Source organism: Bombus impatiens, unplaced genomic scaffold, assembly GCF_000188095.3.
Source record: "Bombus impatiens unplaced genomic scaffold, BIMP_2.2 scf_0525, whole genome shotgun sequence".
Taxonomy (NCBI): domain Eukaryota; kingdom Metazoa; phylum Arthropoda; class Insecta; order Hymenoptera; family Apidae; genus Bombus; species Bombus impatiens.
This window is the reverse complement of record NT_176944.1, coordinates 716943-733014: the sequence shown is the minus strand read 5'-3', so window position 1 is coordinate 733014 and position 16072 is coordinate 716943. Positions and strand designations below refer to the sequence as shown.

At 35.4% G+C, this 16072-nt stretch overlaps 2 protein-coding genes across 3 annotated transcripts in view; one reads left to right on the top strand and one right to left on the bottom strand.

Annotated features, from left to right (window-relative positions):
- The window catches only part of LOC100740297 (phosphatase and actin regulator 1-like), a 147625-nt gene that overhangs the window by 109904 nt on the left and 21649 nt on the right, over positions 1-16072 (bottom strand). The window lies entirely within an intron of this gene.
- LOC100750041 lies at positions 5884-8237 on the top strand. Its single transcript, XM_003491170.4, has 3 exons — positions 5884-6077; positions 6842-6983; positions 7362-8237. The coding sequence occupies exons 1-3, from the start codon at positions 5993-5995 to the stop codon at positions 7378-7380; spliced, it is 246 nt and encodes an 81-aa protein (XP_003491218.1). The 5' UTR covers positions 5884-5992; the 3' UTR covers positions 7381-8237.

The window sequence follows — 16072 nt, the reverse complement described above, 5'->3', positions numbered from 1 at the left end:
TGGTATGGAAAAACAGCAATTACCTATACTACTAGCAATTATTTAGTCAATCCAAAACACAGTTTCACTGTTATACATTTTGCAATGTTTGTTCATTTCATATCTAGTTGAATAAAGTTCGGTGGTTATGTAGAAGTGAGTTGAACGAGAATATATATAGGCAAGTCGAATTTGTAGAACGAGATACGAATGTGTGCCAAGGGCAATAATCTTTGCAATGTATCAGCCAGCTATCCGGCACAATAGCGGCTCTCACGATGATTACGCTAGCCCAGCCCACGGACATCATTGGATCAAATAACACGTGTGTTCAGCACGACAACTGCCGCGTCGAGTAATTTCTGACGGCGACGTGGATCGACGGAAACTAAATACGCTACGTAATTCGGGATAATTACTGCACAATGCTTGCCGATGTTTCTGTACGGATACATAATGGATCTGTTGTTTCCCGGCCAATTATTTCGCTAACCGGGCTAATCGGATCACCAATAATTTTGGATGGTTTTTGTAGGTTGAGTAAACTGGGTGAACAACGTGGAATTTCTTTGAAATTTTAGGACAATTTTATCGCTTTGAAACATTTTGGATACGTTTCACGTATGTTCGACGAATATCTTAAAGATCTTTAGTTCCTCGACGATCGTTGTAACTTATTTACTTTAGAATTCTTTTTATCCGCCTTGTTTAGCTTTTTGAATTTTTTTGTACCTTTTTCGTTCACTTTCTTAGATCTTTGTATTTCTATTCATTTTTTGCTATTATTTTCTATACTTTTATATATCTATTTACTTTTTGTATTTATGTTTTTTATTCCTTCTCTTTGCGTTGCGTTTTTCAAAATCTGCGGTAGTTTTCCGATACCCAGTTTAAAAAATATTTTCGTTCGATGTAGGATACTACTTCACGAGAACTCGAATTGATTGGAACTATTGTTTTATCTATTTCAGCAAGGCTATCTTTTCTATCTTTTTTTCTTTTTTGTTTTTTTTTAAACCCTCTGCTAACCAAAAAATTATCTGACGAAACAAAAATTGAATTCCTTAAGCGCGTTACACGTTACACGTCATGAACATGAAAAGTAAATTTATTTACTTATAAATATACATGTAAGTAGGTATATGTATAAAGATGATTCGATAAGAACCAGACTCCTTTAATTAAATTATTTTTGCATTATCTTCGATAAATTGTGCAAATTCTTATTCAAAATTCCACGCGATATTCTACTAGAAATATTTTTCCTAATTAATTTAATTACAAACTACTGCATTCAAAGTCTATTCGTGCAATTCCTCTTCAAATTATTTACATATTATAATATTCCACTCTAAAGTCCATAAAAATACTATTAAATAGAGTTATTAATGCGCTTCCTTACAAAACACTTCGGTTATTCAACGTACATTGCCGGTTATAATAATAATATGACATCTGCTTACTTTCAGAGGCTTTCATTCTCCAGGTATTTTGATATAAATCTGTTATTTAATTCCCATTATACATGTCTTATAATTAGACTGCAGATATTTATGCAATTTCATACTTTTATAAACTATAAATATTTTTGTACAACTAGAAAAATGCAAATTATACAGAGATTTAGATATTTGTTCCTCCCATTAAATATCATATTGAACATTTCGTTTTGAATATTTTATATGTTTTTACGCTTTATGAGCATTATGTACATTTTTACATTTTTTATACATACATAAATATTTGCAGTTTACGTAAGTTGCACGCAACGTTTATGTGTAAAAGTTATAGTTTTATATAAAGTTTCATGTAAAACAGCAAATAAAATTTTTACTACAAAAAATTAGAGTCTCCTGAATGTAATCAACAGGTGTCTCAATATTTACAGTCGACAGTGTATAAGATATATGATATAATAGTCAATATTATCGTTTCTCAACTTTAACACTTACATTCCTTCCCAAATCTATCCAAACAATCTACATACCTACTCGCTCAATATTTCATAAAGATACCACAAAAATACAGAAAACAATCTATATAAAGCCTCTGAATTCACATCACTCTCCCTATTAACGGAAAATCGCTTGCACACAAAACACTCGAGGCATTCCACGTCACCAGCACGTCGATTTTCACGGTGGAAAAATAAGAGAGCCGGCGACGAACCTGACGAAACAACAAAGCACGCGCGAAACACGCGTCGTCGTTAACGGCGGAAGCGCGCCAGCAGATCTTAACTATTCAATGAACGTTCGTCCATTCACCGTGTCGGCTCGTGACGCGATGTTTTCCGTTCTGTGCGAAACAATCGCGCGGGCGAAAAGCTCGTCTCGCGAGCCAGACCAACCACCGATGCACGAGCTTTCCATGCACGAGACAAAGCTGAGCTTGGTTCGTAACCACTTCTCCAGCTGCTCGTCGCCGGTAACCTAATAACGATAATCGATTAACGAAGCATCGCCACTCAACCATTCTGGGTAGCTTCGTGACTAGGGTTTACCTGTTTAAAGAGGCATCCAGTTTTTATGATATACCGATGAAACTCTTCAACGTGATATTACGTTAGAGAAACATGGATAGTGCAGCCTCGTGTGCTTATACAGGATGTCACAAAATGTATGTTAATACCACTAGATATTTCTAGCGTAAAATCAATCGTTTGTAAGTCGAAGGATAAACTTCAACCGGAATATTCGTATACAAACTGCTTTCGTTGCTTTAATGTCTAAAGTTATCTTTAAAAATATCCCCCAACTCAAAAGAATATTTTTAGCCACTGCAATCCTGGACGTCGTATAGATGAATTTTCTCGACGAGTAGTAGCTTTTCTCGGGTAGCTTGATACTATGGTAATGTTAGGGTTTATGATAATTTGAGAGTAAGAATTTCTATGATTAGGACATTCCAGAGTAAGCACTTCCATGCTGTATACCTTTACTTTCTTTGCTGAGTAGCTGCTTGAGCATTCGAACAATGTGATTTGAATACTTTTGTAGAAAGTTTTTGAAATTTCAGGAGGTTGTTGAAAGCTTTACGGATTTAATCTATTTTCGATGCTCATCACAACTTTTGAAATATTCAATGGTCTGAAAAATCAAAACCTATCGATGGCTGTTTCCACATATCCTTAAACCTATTTGGTCATGACGCGACGGAAAAGAATAGAATTATTGATATTCTTAGCTTTCCAAGACTCACAATTTTTCAAATTAAATCTGCGGGTCTGCCAGTTGACTTTCTAAATCAAATTTTGACGTACTGTCCAATGTTTGCAATGATGAATTCGTTTGATTTGTTTATTGATGAACAGCCCGAGTGTGTTTAAAACAAAGTTCAGTGCAGCTCAGACAGAATTAAAAGAGTATTATCACGACGATCGAAAGTCTTCGTTTAAAATAATAATCGCGTTTTCTGCAAGAAACTGCGTTATGTTCAATTTCCTTGTTGGCGCTAGCACTTCAATTAACTGGAGAGTTCCGTCAATCGGATAACCCGAACTTTCCATTGATCCTATTGTTCTTCCTGTGAAATTGCATTAGTAGTATAAAGTACGGCCACCGCAAAGCCCTAAGACCTTCTCAACAATTGTAATCGGATATGGGACTTAACAACAGCCGCGATGGCAACCTTTATTGAACAAGTATTTCGCAAGTTTCTATGGGGTTACTGGTACCAAGGCGTTGCCTTGGTGCGTTTAAACCGATGCAACGTATAAGTTTCCTTTCAGATGGTAGTGTCGCGGTAAATCGAATTTTCAACAACCGAATTATTCGAATTATTATTCGTACGTAAGATATGCTCGCTGATCTTGAAACAGTCCGCATTAAAGAAACGTAAGTGGAACGATTAACAATTTGATCGATCAGATGATGTTTCAACGCGATCGAAATGTGCATAAAAATTTCTAACAATTAAATAAATATTTCATGAATATATTAATTAAATAGTATATTAACAATTTTGTAGTCTTCAGATCATTTTCGCTCCAATATGATCCTATTTTGACAGGAAACTTTTCGAGTTTTAAAGAAAAAAGATATAAGTAGACACATATAAATATTATAACAATTTAAGTTCGTGAAGATCAATGATTAAAATAAAAAATTAAATCAAACAGAATCTCTGCTTTCATATATCACGAGCATATGCATTATATCGTTAGCATACGAAATTTCTCGTTTCGATTCTATATCAGAGGTTCGTTTTTCTCAGGTTTGCGAATATTTTTTAATGAAAAGACAGCTTACATGGAAAATAATAAAAAAAAACTAGAAAACTACGGGATGGTTAAAGAAGCTTAATTTGAAAATTAATTCCAATTAAGCTTAATATTCTATTTAAAAAATATCTGTATAATTACGATTAGTGAAGTAGTTGCTTCGTAGATTTTACTTCCAGATACGTAGTTTATGTCTTCGAACACATTTGAACATCTAAAAATAAGTGTTATTTTACAAATAGATACTACGATTTGCTAATTTCGCCCATGAGTTCGTGCAACTTGCTGATAATTACCGAAACTAATTACATGTGGCCGTTATCAGGAAGGCACGTCGAGGAGAGGGTTTAGTTATCGGTCGGACGAGCGTAGATGATAATGGAGTGCGTGTGCCTAAGTAGAAAATTACACTAATTTGGTAACGATAATGGTATCTAATGAGATTTGGCATTAATTTACGGAACGATACTAAACAACCAACTTGTATCGAGATAAGATATTTAACCATTAATTTGGACGATATGATAAGAGTTTATTAACTACCGATTACGTAGACCTGTTAATAATTTGCGGAATAATCACGAGAATTGGAAATATCGGTTATATTATATGTATGTATATGCATATGAAGAATACGTTCCGTGTGTGAGTACTGTCAACTTTGAACGTAACTACGTATTTCATTATCACCATTATATTTTATGTTTCACATACTTTGAATTTTTTAAACGGTTAAAATTTTTCTTCCTCCTTTTCCCAATACGGTGCAATTATTTCTTGATACAACAGATATTGCTTAATATAAAATTATCTTAGAAATTATTTTATAAACGATAAGAGTCGTATGATTTTCAAGATTCTACGTATCCTTCATATTTTAATCCCATGAAAATATATCTTCAAGCACACATACTAAGAGAAGATTATTCTTCGATAATGATATCAAATTATAATATCAATCATTAAATTTCAATATCAGGTACATTATTGATCCTCTAAATTACCCGGTATACAGGGTGGTTGGTAACTGGTGATACAAGCGGAAAGGGGGTGATTCTACGCGAAAAAAGAAGTCGAAAATATAGAATAAAAATTTTTCGTTCGAGGCTTTGTTTTCGAGAAAATCGACTTTGAATTTTCGCTCGGTACGCGTGCGGTACGTTATAACGGATCTCACTGTAGATCGTTGTCTCAATGGAAAAATTAAAAAAAAAAAATTGTTATTCTATATTTTCGTCTTCTTTTTTCACCCCTTGAATCGCCCCCTTTCCGCTTGTACCACCAGTTACCAACCACCCTGTATAATATACCGGAATAAACAAATGTAAAAAATTACCAAACAACAAATGTAAATCATTAGCAGAATTTTTTTCTGTTGAAGGGAGCACAATGACTTCATCTTTTTTTTCTCGAAACGACGCTTCGTTCATCGAACTATTTTTCGACGAAATACAATACCCTGAAATGTAAGCGAGCAATAAGTAAACACACTTGTGAAACGTTTTACACGTTTCATCCAGAAATCTTAACTCTTTTCATATAAACGCGCAACGAAGAACAAATCAACAGCTTCCACGCCGCCCGTTCGAGATTGCTTTTTTCATTAGCAGTATTCGTCATCCTCGATGCGTTTTCGAATGCGAATTAACAACTTCTTTGTTACGGAACAAACAGATCACTGTGTCATGGTGCATGAGATTCTCAGTGGTATATAAGAGCGGATCAGACCATCGCGAATCAGACAAAGACTCGACTCCGATTTCGTCTGAGCTTGTTTTCTAAACCAGTAACATGAAGAAAGGTGTGCTACTCTTCTGGATGATCTGTTTGGCGATTGTAATCGTCGACGCGAAACCGTTTCCTCAACAAGAAAGTTGTAAGTTTAAGCTGAAACTGCAATGATTAATTATTTATTATTGATATATTGTTAAATATTAAATCAAATTCCGACGCATGGCTGACTGAAAATTGTAGCAATGTAGTTTCGAGTGTCTTAAAATTTTTTAAATTTGCAATTAATCGCGTAGTTCAAGATCTGAAGATGTCGTTTCTTTAATTCCATAATTGAAAAGTGCTCGTAGAAAACACTGTAAGTGCCACGATTGAAAAATTTCCATTCCTTATTGGAGAGATGAGAATACCGCAATATGGAATTTCAATGGAATTTCCCTTTCTAAATAGTTATTAATAATACTAGAGCATGGTGTCACAACCTCGCCTCTATAGAGAAAAATATAAACACTCGCGAAAATTAATTGATCGTTTCTTGACTGTTGTCTATGCCATCTGTCTAAATTAATAGAACGTTAAGTTTTCTTTATAGCTAAGTGCTGGCGAATACAGGATTTTCTACAGATACACTTCTTTTTTTCGTGAATTTGGACTACATTAACGTATAAGCTTTCTTCTTCTCCTGAAAAACTTGTTTCTTGGTGCTTGCTGTGTTTTCTACGTTATTCAAGTGGACTATAAACTTATTTTCTCCCGTGATACGTTTTCATAAACTAAAAACATATAGTGAAGTTTTTAATTACAAATAAACGTAAAACATCATTTTATGGAAAATAACAGTGAATGCGTGTGAATATTGTGAAATAATGGTAAAATGTTAGTAATTTAATTTCTCGCTTCGACGTGCAGATAATGACGAAGCACTTGTACCGAAAGATACCATACGTTATCCAAACATATTTTGGTTGGGCAGGCCTTTTTATGATCAAGACGATTATTATGGTGATAATACCGATAGGAAACCATCTACTCTATCGTATGCTAATGTGGGGTAAGTTAACAAGATTTTATTGTTAATTAAGAACTGCAGTAGAAACTACATTGGTCGACTGTAAAAATTGAAAAATATAGAAACGATACGATATTATATAAAACGTAAAATTAGAAACATCAAACAAATAAATTGTAATCAATTATTCCTTTTCCTGGGAATCAATCAAGTTATATTTATAGGAGTTTAATTAAGTTTATTTATTATGCAACTACGTTTGATTGACAATTAATGTTTTTTTGACGAACTTATATAAAATGTTAATCACGATACGATATACCTATGTTACATATGTTATTTAATTTTATAGAAAAAATAATAGAACATCGTAGTATAACGTATATGTAATATTTTTAATTAAAATGTTTCTTGTTGCAGGGCTGGATGGGGTCGCTAAAAATCATCCGATCGAATCGATCGCTTCTTCGAATCAGTTATAATCGCCGCATGATAACGTAGAGTGCATCATAAATTTATATTAATTTTCACGTTAAATTAATATCATAATTCGTAAAGTACCGGGCTATCATCGAGAACGACGAAACTGTCACCGCAAATTAATAATAAGTCACTAATACGTACAGATAGTCTTGTTTAACAGAATTTTATATTTTCGTATTGACCAATTAACATTTAATCGTTCAATTAATATTTCTCGCGCATCGCGTGCTTCTGAATTGTACGTCAAATAATACCAAACAAAACTGACATGAATCACTCTTTCGTAAATTAAACAACATTCGATGTTCAAGATTGATGGAAACCCATATAGTCCTTGGTTGGAAGATACGCAAAGCAATCGATCAAACCAACGCAAGGATCGTCGATCGCTAAATAGCAGGCAAATATTTGCGAACGCTAGGCCACTGACAGCGATTCTATATAAGACATCAAGCGTACTCCGAAATATCGGTAGATTTATTTAGCGACGCCAGAGGATACAATGAGCAATCCAATTTTAATCCCACCGCTACTAATTTTATCGTCGAAACTATGTGTGGAATCCGTGGTCTTATATTCAACGATTATTTGTTTCGTAATACTAACAACATAGTGTTAAGGGTTTATGTTAATAAAATTGTTATATTTACGATACAAGAACGTTTAAAAAAAGTTTATAACTTAATATACGAAGAGCGCGTGAGAAGAACACGACTAGTCTATTTCTGTTAATTTCTTGATTTCGAACGACTGTTTAGGTTTGTAAATGTATGTTTGCAAATTATTGAAAATAAATCGAAAACTAGAGAATCCATATCTAATAATTATTCGAAACATTAACCCTAAGGACAGTTTACTAAAACTCTCACGGTTTTTATCAATCGTAACCATAAAAGTCTTAAAACGCCTCTGTATAAGTCATTATAACTGGAAAAAAAAATCTCGAAAGGAAGTACCGTGATAAAATACACTATGCAGAAGTCACAGAGATCATAACCCAGTACGTAAAAAACTACCCTAAAGGTACTTTAGAGTCTAGAGTATCCTTAAAACTCATTTCGAGAAGAAGAGGCGATAAAAAGGTTAAGGCCCGTCTCTAAGACTCCAAGTGGAGCGTAGTAGAGAAAAATTCGTCTCGATAATTCCAGAGCTCCTGAAATCCTGGTACAGTGGCCTGATGTGTCGTTTCTATGGTTCATGGAACAAGCTGGACAAAAGAAGGGGCGATTACGTCGATTACCACGATTATGGCGACCCTATTCCGAATTCTTTGGCCGGCTCTCTGCATCTTACGTATGAGAGAGACTCGTTCCGTGCTCAGGGGAATCGGAACCGAGTGGTGCAGAATTATGGCGACAGGTTTTCGCTGTTGGATTCAGACTGCAAGAGGAAACCCTCCGGGAATTTGCAGAGCTAGAAAATTCAGGAGACGATCGTGAAGCGACATCCGATAAAAGAAATTGACATCTTCTGAATTCGAGAATCAGTGATGTCTATTTGAATAATAGCAATTTAGATGATAGTAAATGATAGTAGGTTTTATTATCATATTCCTCGGATTTGAGGGCTCTTGATTTTTTTTCTACAGAGTTAGTTGAATTCCACAAAAACCATGATCGAAGAAACAATGTTCTAACGATATGAATAATTTCTAGAAATAATTTCTCTTAGTTTCGTACATTTCCGACGAAACAAACCATAAAACCATGTAACTATAATTTAGGCTAACTTTCTTTCAAATTTTTAAATTTTGCGAAATACATAGTAATCCTAAACTTTCGGAACTTCGATACTACATAGCTATCCGTGGATCGTGTTGCTTTATACTAATGTGCTTGGAAACGTGTTTTGTTAAGAAACTGAGGAAAGCAAGAATTTATCTAAAATATGTTTTAGTCGTAGCTGCCTTTAATGATGGAATATGATATTTATTCAAGCATAACATATTGTATAATAGTTCATTAGTAAACAGATTATTGATTCCATCAACTGAACAATGCTCATCATTATCGACGGTTCTCCGACAATATTCATGAATTTGCCTCGAGTGAATTAATTAGTGATCAACGTCGTTTGAGAGGCTGGAATATTGAATTCATCTTGTCCAAGCGTAGCACACGCTATCGTATTATTACGTTTATTATTATTCGTTTGTAAGTGTAAGAGTACTTTTCAATCAACTGTAGAACTTTTTTTATTAAAATACAATTACTAATATGTATTATAAAAATATAAGTCCTGCAAGGACATCATCATGGACCCAATCAAAACTCATACGAATTCTCGCATTCCTTACCATCTTTTTTAAACCGAACATACATGTTAAAACCAGACAAATTCCAATATCCATTATTTTACTATTCACCTTTACAACCTGCAGTTACAAGCTGCAGTTCAACTCTGAAGAAGAACCGTTTCTGTTTCTCAGAGAAACGAGATTCGCGCGACAGTTGCGTGGAACGCGAGCCACAGACCAGACGCATAAACAAGCAGTGATAGTTGAAGGTTTAATGAAACCGAGCAGCCCTTTTAATCGGGCGCGCAGTAATTTCCAAGGAGGAAATCTTAACGAGCCTTTTGTCTGGTTGGCAAGGTAGATAGGCAAAGGAAAAGGAGAAGGAAGAGCAGGCAGGTTCTCAAGGGGCTCGTAGCTCGACGCCAGGTGAATCAGCTCGGGTCTCGCAGGTCCCGCAACTCGTCGACTCGGTAACGCACGCTCAAACGGCCGCTTCTCGTGAATATTTAACAGGTTGCTAAGAGGATGAGCTTTCTTGAAGAGGCTCGTCCATAAACGCGGAAACGGGATGCCGCGTAAACGAACGGCCTGGCCGCTTTTCCCTTTTAATCCCTTGCTCCTCATTCGCGACACTGTGAGATTATAACTCCAGCCTCGACACGCGCGACCAGTTTTTGTCTCTTTCTTTCCTTTGCTCTTCGTTTCCTGGATCTGTTTCTCCGAGCGTCGAGAGTGTCACACTTTTCATCGTGTCGCACTCTCGTTCTCGTTTCGACGGAAACAACGCACGCCACGTTGCTTTCGCTGCGATTCCAAACATTTGTGTCGATTCTTTCCTCGTATCATTAACGATTTGCTAACAGAGATAGAAATATCTATTCCTTTTTTTTTTCTTATCGAGAAAAATGTGAGCTCTTATGTAATGCTCTTTGTACGTCGTTCTCTCAGTTTCAATTTGCACCTTGCGGACATAGATGACTGTCACGGTTTGGATTAAATACGGGTTACGTCACGTAATTTTGGAATATTTAGTTCGAATTTATTACGAACGTGACATCTTTATTTTGACCCACTTTCGAATATAAAATAAGAATTGGATAACCTAAATCTAATTCAAACTGATACGGTTACCTGCGACCCAAAAATGCCAATTTAGAGTAAAGGAACCTATATCACTGGATAAACGACAGATGAATAAAAGGATCGATTTAAAAGCTATTATCTTATTAAAGATCTATTTGACATTTTATATTTACTCTGGTCATCCGTTTCTTTTCATATAACGTTCGTTTGTGCTTGCGTGAATTTTAAAACGTTCCCCTCGATCGCTTAATTAAATATGCACGTCAAATATTTGTATCTGTTGCGTTTTATAGTTACTCAGCAAACAACCAGCATTTTCACAGAAGTATCGTGTCTTTATTCTCATTTTCCAGCGTTTCGCTAATATCACTCATAAAGTAAATACGTTGTACAGGAAAAAGGAGCAGGATGAAAATTAATAATGGAACACTCGGATGTGGGTACGCCATTTTCACGTCAATTTAATGGAAACTAATGTTTTACATTCTTTCGCGCGATGCGGATAATTCGTCAAATTCACACTTTTGTTTGCACTTCGCAGAGTCAGTTTTTTTTTAGCGGCCAGAACGCTTTTCATTTTCCATTTTAATTACAGCGAATAAAACCTTACGCTTTTTAATCTCATCCGTGAATGGAATTAGATATACATTGTACAAATTTTTTAATAAAAGCTGTATCGCACTTATACAGTTACCTTTTATAAAAAAGAAGTGGATGTTATATAAATAGAATAAACCTGGTTCTATATTTTACCAGCTCTTTTCAACACAGAAAGGATATTATTATTTAGAAAATAATCTATAGAATGGTAATTATTAATGATCCACAATAGGAATCATTGATTCTATAATTTATATAACGTGTGTAAACATAATGAGTAATATGTTTGTATCCAACACAAAACGTGATCAACATTTATAGCACGATTAAGCAAGGCAAATTTGCTCAAAAATTAAGCTGTTGTATTACTCGATGCTGAATAATGAATATTCATCGACAATAAAACACGAGATATCTCATGATCCACCTGCAAGCAATAAGGTAGAAACACGAGATATCTCGTGATTCCTATGTAACGTGTTAACCATTCGACAAACGAGGGATTGGCGCCAGACATTGTTCTTCACCCACTTTCAAACATTTAGATTTCAATATTTTTTGCCTACTTTTCCATTCTGTTCGATAATTATCTTTAATATCATTTTCCTGACAAGGAAAAACAAAATCATAAATTCCATTATCAATTCAAATGTAAGCCATCAGTATCCAAACTAAATAAATTCATCTTCTGAAAATTTGTAAATCTTAATCAGTGTTTATTTATTTTTTTGTTTTTTTAGGTATCACAAGATGTAGCTGATTATTTTGTTTCTCAACTGATTCATATAAGCAAACATACTCCAAAGTCATACTCCTGAAATATTTACTAATTAATTAATTACACATCGTACGTGTCTTTATTACATTGTAAGATCTCTCGTTAAATCAAATTCTTAAAACTGTTCGCAATAAAAATACAAATTTGGAGAAAATAAATACAGGGCTAGAATTTTATTTGATTTGTCAACTAATCAATTTTTGCCACGGAAACGGTAACTTATAACGATAATAACTCATTATGATTTATTTCTTTTTCTAAAAAAAAAATTATTACCGTGTTTTATATTTTTACAACGGAATAAAAACACGATATATAGGCCATCGTAGCATCGTTCATGAAGAAAGACAAATGTATAGCAGTGGACCGCCTAATGCAACAACTCGACGATCCAGCAAGACCCTTCAATGTGTGTTTTGAATATTCAACGCACGGCTCGCGTACTGATTAAATGCAAATCGGATTAATCCTCCCTTCGGTAAGCCTCGCCGCCTCGACACGAACCTGCTAATTTGCTGCTGCATCCGATGATGCGGAACCCCTAGCTTAAGATTCGTTTCGTTTCTCCGCTAACTTCGTTTTTGTTGCCATTAGTAAGAAAATCAGCTTGTGAAGATGTTTTGTTTCGTGATTCAAGGTGAAATAAGATTAGTTACTGACTTCAATTCCCTATGGTGAAGTATTCTATAAAAACCGGAAAAAGAAAGAACTAGCACCTTGATACTTCTGCTTACGACACATAAGAGCAGGTTGAAGCGACCAGTACGTGTTAGCACGTGAAACACGCGAGCATCGTCGATCAGTTCACTCCTCCATGGTTTTCTTAAGAAGTTTCTCTACAGATTTACAGAACATTATTTGTAGAGAGTGTCTTTTGTTTATATTTCAACGACAGGCGAGAGAGACAAATTTTTAAATTCTAGGAAGAAATTAAATTGTTGAACAAAATAGTGGACCGCCTTGCAATCGGAGAATAATTAATACGCTAAAAAGGTATAATGAACTCCTAAAAGTAGCTGTTTGAATATATGCAAACAGATTTGTGTTGAAATGATGGGTTTGAAGCGAAGCTGAACGTTTAAAGATTGAAATAAAATTGAGTGCTTAACGAATAATCTTAAGAACATACGAGAAAGCCGTAATGTACATCTGAAAGAAATTATGGACGTTTAAGATGCAAAAATATTTGTATGTTTTTGAATAATAAATTTAAGATAAATCTAAACGTTAACGGGCGAAAATAAAATTTAACGCTCAGCAAATAATCTCGAGGAAACGCGAAAAAGCCGTAATGAACACCTGAAAGGAATGATGATCGTTAGTGGAGGTGCGTTTGAAGTCACCGTATCGCAACGAGGCGTCAAACGTAAATCAACGTTTCACGGTCGCCGATTCCAGAGTCCGGTTTAATGAAATTCTCCAGAGAACACGTTCCCATAATGTTGAACGCGTGTCACGTCCCGAGGATGCGAGCTAAATTTCTCGTCCGCACGGAAGGAAGACGAATCCCTCGTGTGCTCGCGAAATAACACAGACGCTCGTCATGAAAATTAAGTCGTTGGCTCGATAAGGCGTCCGCAGTTTCCCTACGTTTCCAATCCGAGGACGAACAACCTTCAATTGGGGCAACTACGTAACTTTCGTCCCGACAAAAAAACGTGCTTCACCTTGGTCGGCTGATCGAACGAACAGCTAATTGCTTTTTTTCGTCAAATTCACGGATAACGTAGCGCCCCTTCGTTTAATCAGTTAATTACAAAAAACCCTACTCTGAGCAGACGGCGCGAAAATTTCGAAATATTAAAAAAGTTTCACACGAACGAGTCTCCTCGAAGGTTAAACATCAGTTACGACTTCCGGGACTTTCAGAGTTCAATGAATGAGCTTGTTCGATTCAATTCGAAACACGTGTGGAATACGTGCTAGCCTTTGTATTATGAAGCGATTATGATAGAGTGACTATTAAATGTATTCCGACGATGAATGTGAGTGGTAGAATCGATAAGTCGTTCAATGATAGTAGCTTGCAGCATATGCGTCGCCAAATCGGTTAACTGGACAAAGTTAAAAGTAGGAAACATTGATGAAATTATAATACGAAATAAGTATGGATCAAGTTCTTTGGCATTAAAATTTTACAAAATTTCAGAAAGTTAGGAGTTCAAGTTTGACTTGTGAATTGTTCGTACAAAGATCGCGGGGAAAAGGCACGGTTTCGTGAAATTCTTTATATTAATATCGTTTTATGACTAGAAAGAAATATTTCAATACGAAATAGCTAAAGAATGGAGGACGAAATTATGCAAAGGAATGAGATTCGGATCTTACTTCATCTCTGGATGCTTCGACAGGAAAAATCGTCCATTGCTATGGTCAGACTAAGACGAAAAGAGGATTCGTTCATATTCCACGGATTCATCTTTTAACTCTTAAATCTCTTTCGTCACGCGGGAAATCAAAGTCTGCATCAAACTCGTAATAAAAGCTCGGACGTTGGTGGAAGTTCGCGTGTAGCGAGGGTCGTTGAATCGATAAGTGTCTACCCCGATAGAAAATAACCAGGTTCGGCGGAAACAAAAGAACGGTGTTCGCGACGTTCCGTGAAAACGCGTGATGCGGACCGAAGCGGCCACGGCTCGCGCAATTAAACTTCGAATGCCGTTTGCGGCAATCCGACGCGTTTAACCAGTCACTTCGATTCGAAATTACGATGGGAATTCGAAGGTAGATTTACCGCGACAGATTTAGCCCGAGGAATACTAATCGAGTGGCGTATGATGGACTGACGATATTCTGCCGTCATTTCTAATACGTGCTTCGTCATTCTGCAAATCTATCGCGACGATCAATGAAAGTAATCGTACGAGTTTTGCGAGATAGATACCACATACTCTTTGTTGTGAGAGTTTGTTGTCTTCGAAATCACACTCCGACATGTTAAATATTTGATAGAGATCTGTAGAAAAGGACAATTCGTATCCTGACAATTTTATATCAGGACTGTGTATAATTAATTCCCTTAATTAATAGAAGAAATTATCAAACTCCATCGAATAAATTTTTAACACATATTATTAATTATTAGAACACTTACTAATCTCGTAAAGAAAGAAAATGTGCTAATTTATTGTGCCAATTTAGATTATCAGGGACACATTGAATATAACGACTCAGAATACGCAGAAGAAGTTTATAGCGAACAAATTTATAGGAGATAATGAATTAACAAATTATATATTTCTGCCGTGATTCATCGAGTCAGATTTAATTAGAAAATTTTCGGTATCGAACATGTCTTATTGAGTGTAAATCAATTGGAATCGAATTCCAGAGCATCAATTTATAGGAAAGTTAATTCCCTTATCTTACGGTAATCCCTCGAATCGATTACTGTGCTTCTATCTTATCAAACACAGTACCACTCAAGAACTATTCCGTCATGCACTTTAACTTGATTGAAGCCCGGCAATTTCTAATGCTATTAAATTCACGTTTAATGTTTTTCCTATCCTTATGTATTTAATTCTTTCATTTAACAAAAACTATCTGGCATCTTTCCATCTTTCCAGATATGTTCAAATACTTAAAGAACCCTGCGATTTTTGCCTTTCAAGTAAAGTTATAATTATATATTACATTACAATATACAGGCTGTTACAAAATAATAACTAAACGGCTTAGATCAAATAAAGAGAAACAAAGGTGACATGCAGCAACAAAGAAATATAATTTCAACTAAGAAGAGTAGCGTTATTGCATTTCTCTCGCAATTCTCCCCTATTATCTGACCCATGGCACGATTAACAAGGCATTCTACGCTCATTAAGGTCCATTATTTCTGTTAATACGAGTCAAAATGACGTTAAATCGGCGCAGACGATGATTGATGGCCAGGACAACGATAAACCGACGAACAGCCACGTTATTCTCGATCCACTTCCTGCGATAGAA

What these genes read in the sequence shown, in the direction of transcription:
- LOC100750041 (XM_003491170.4), top strand. Translation starts at nt 5,993, where the DNA reads ATGAAGAAAGGTGTGCTACTCTTCTGGATGATCTGTTTGGCGATTGTA. An exon ending in GTTTCCTCAACAAGAAAGTT is followed by an intron (nt 6,078 to 6,841) that starts GTAAGTTTAAGC and finishes TTCGACGTGCAG; the next exon opens with ATAATGACGAAGCACTTGTA.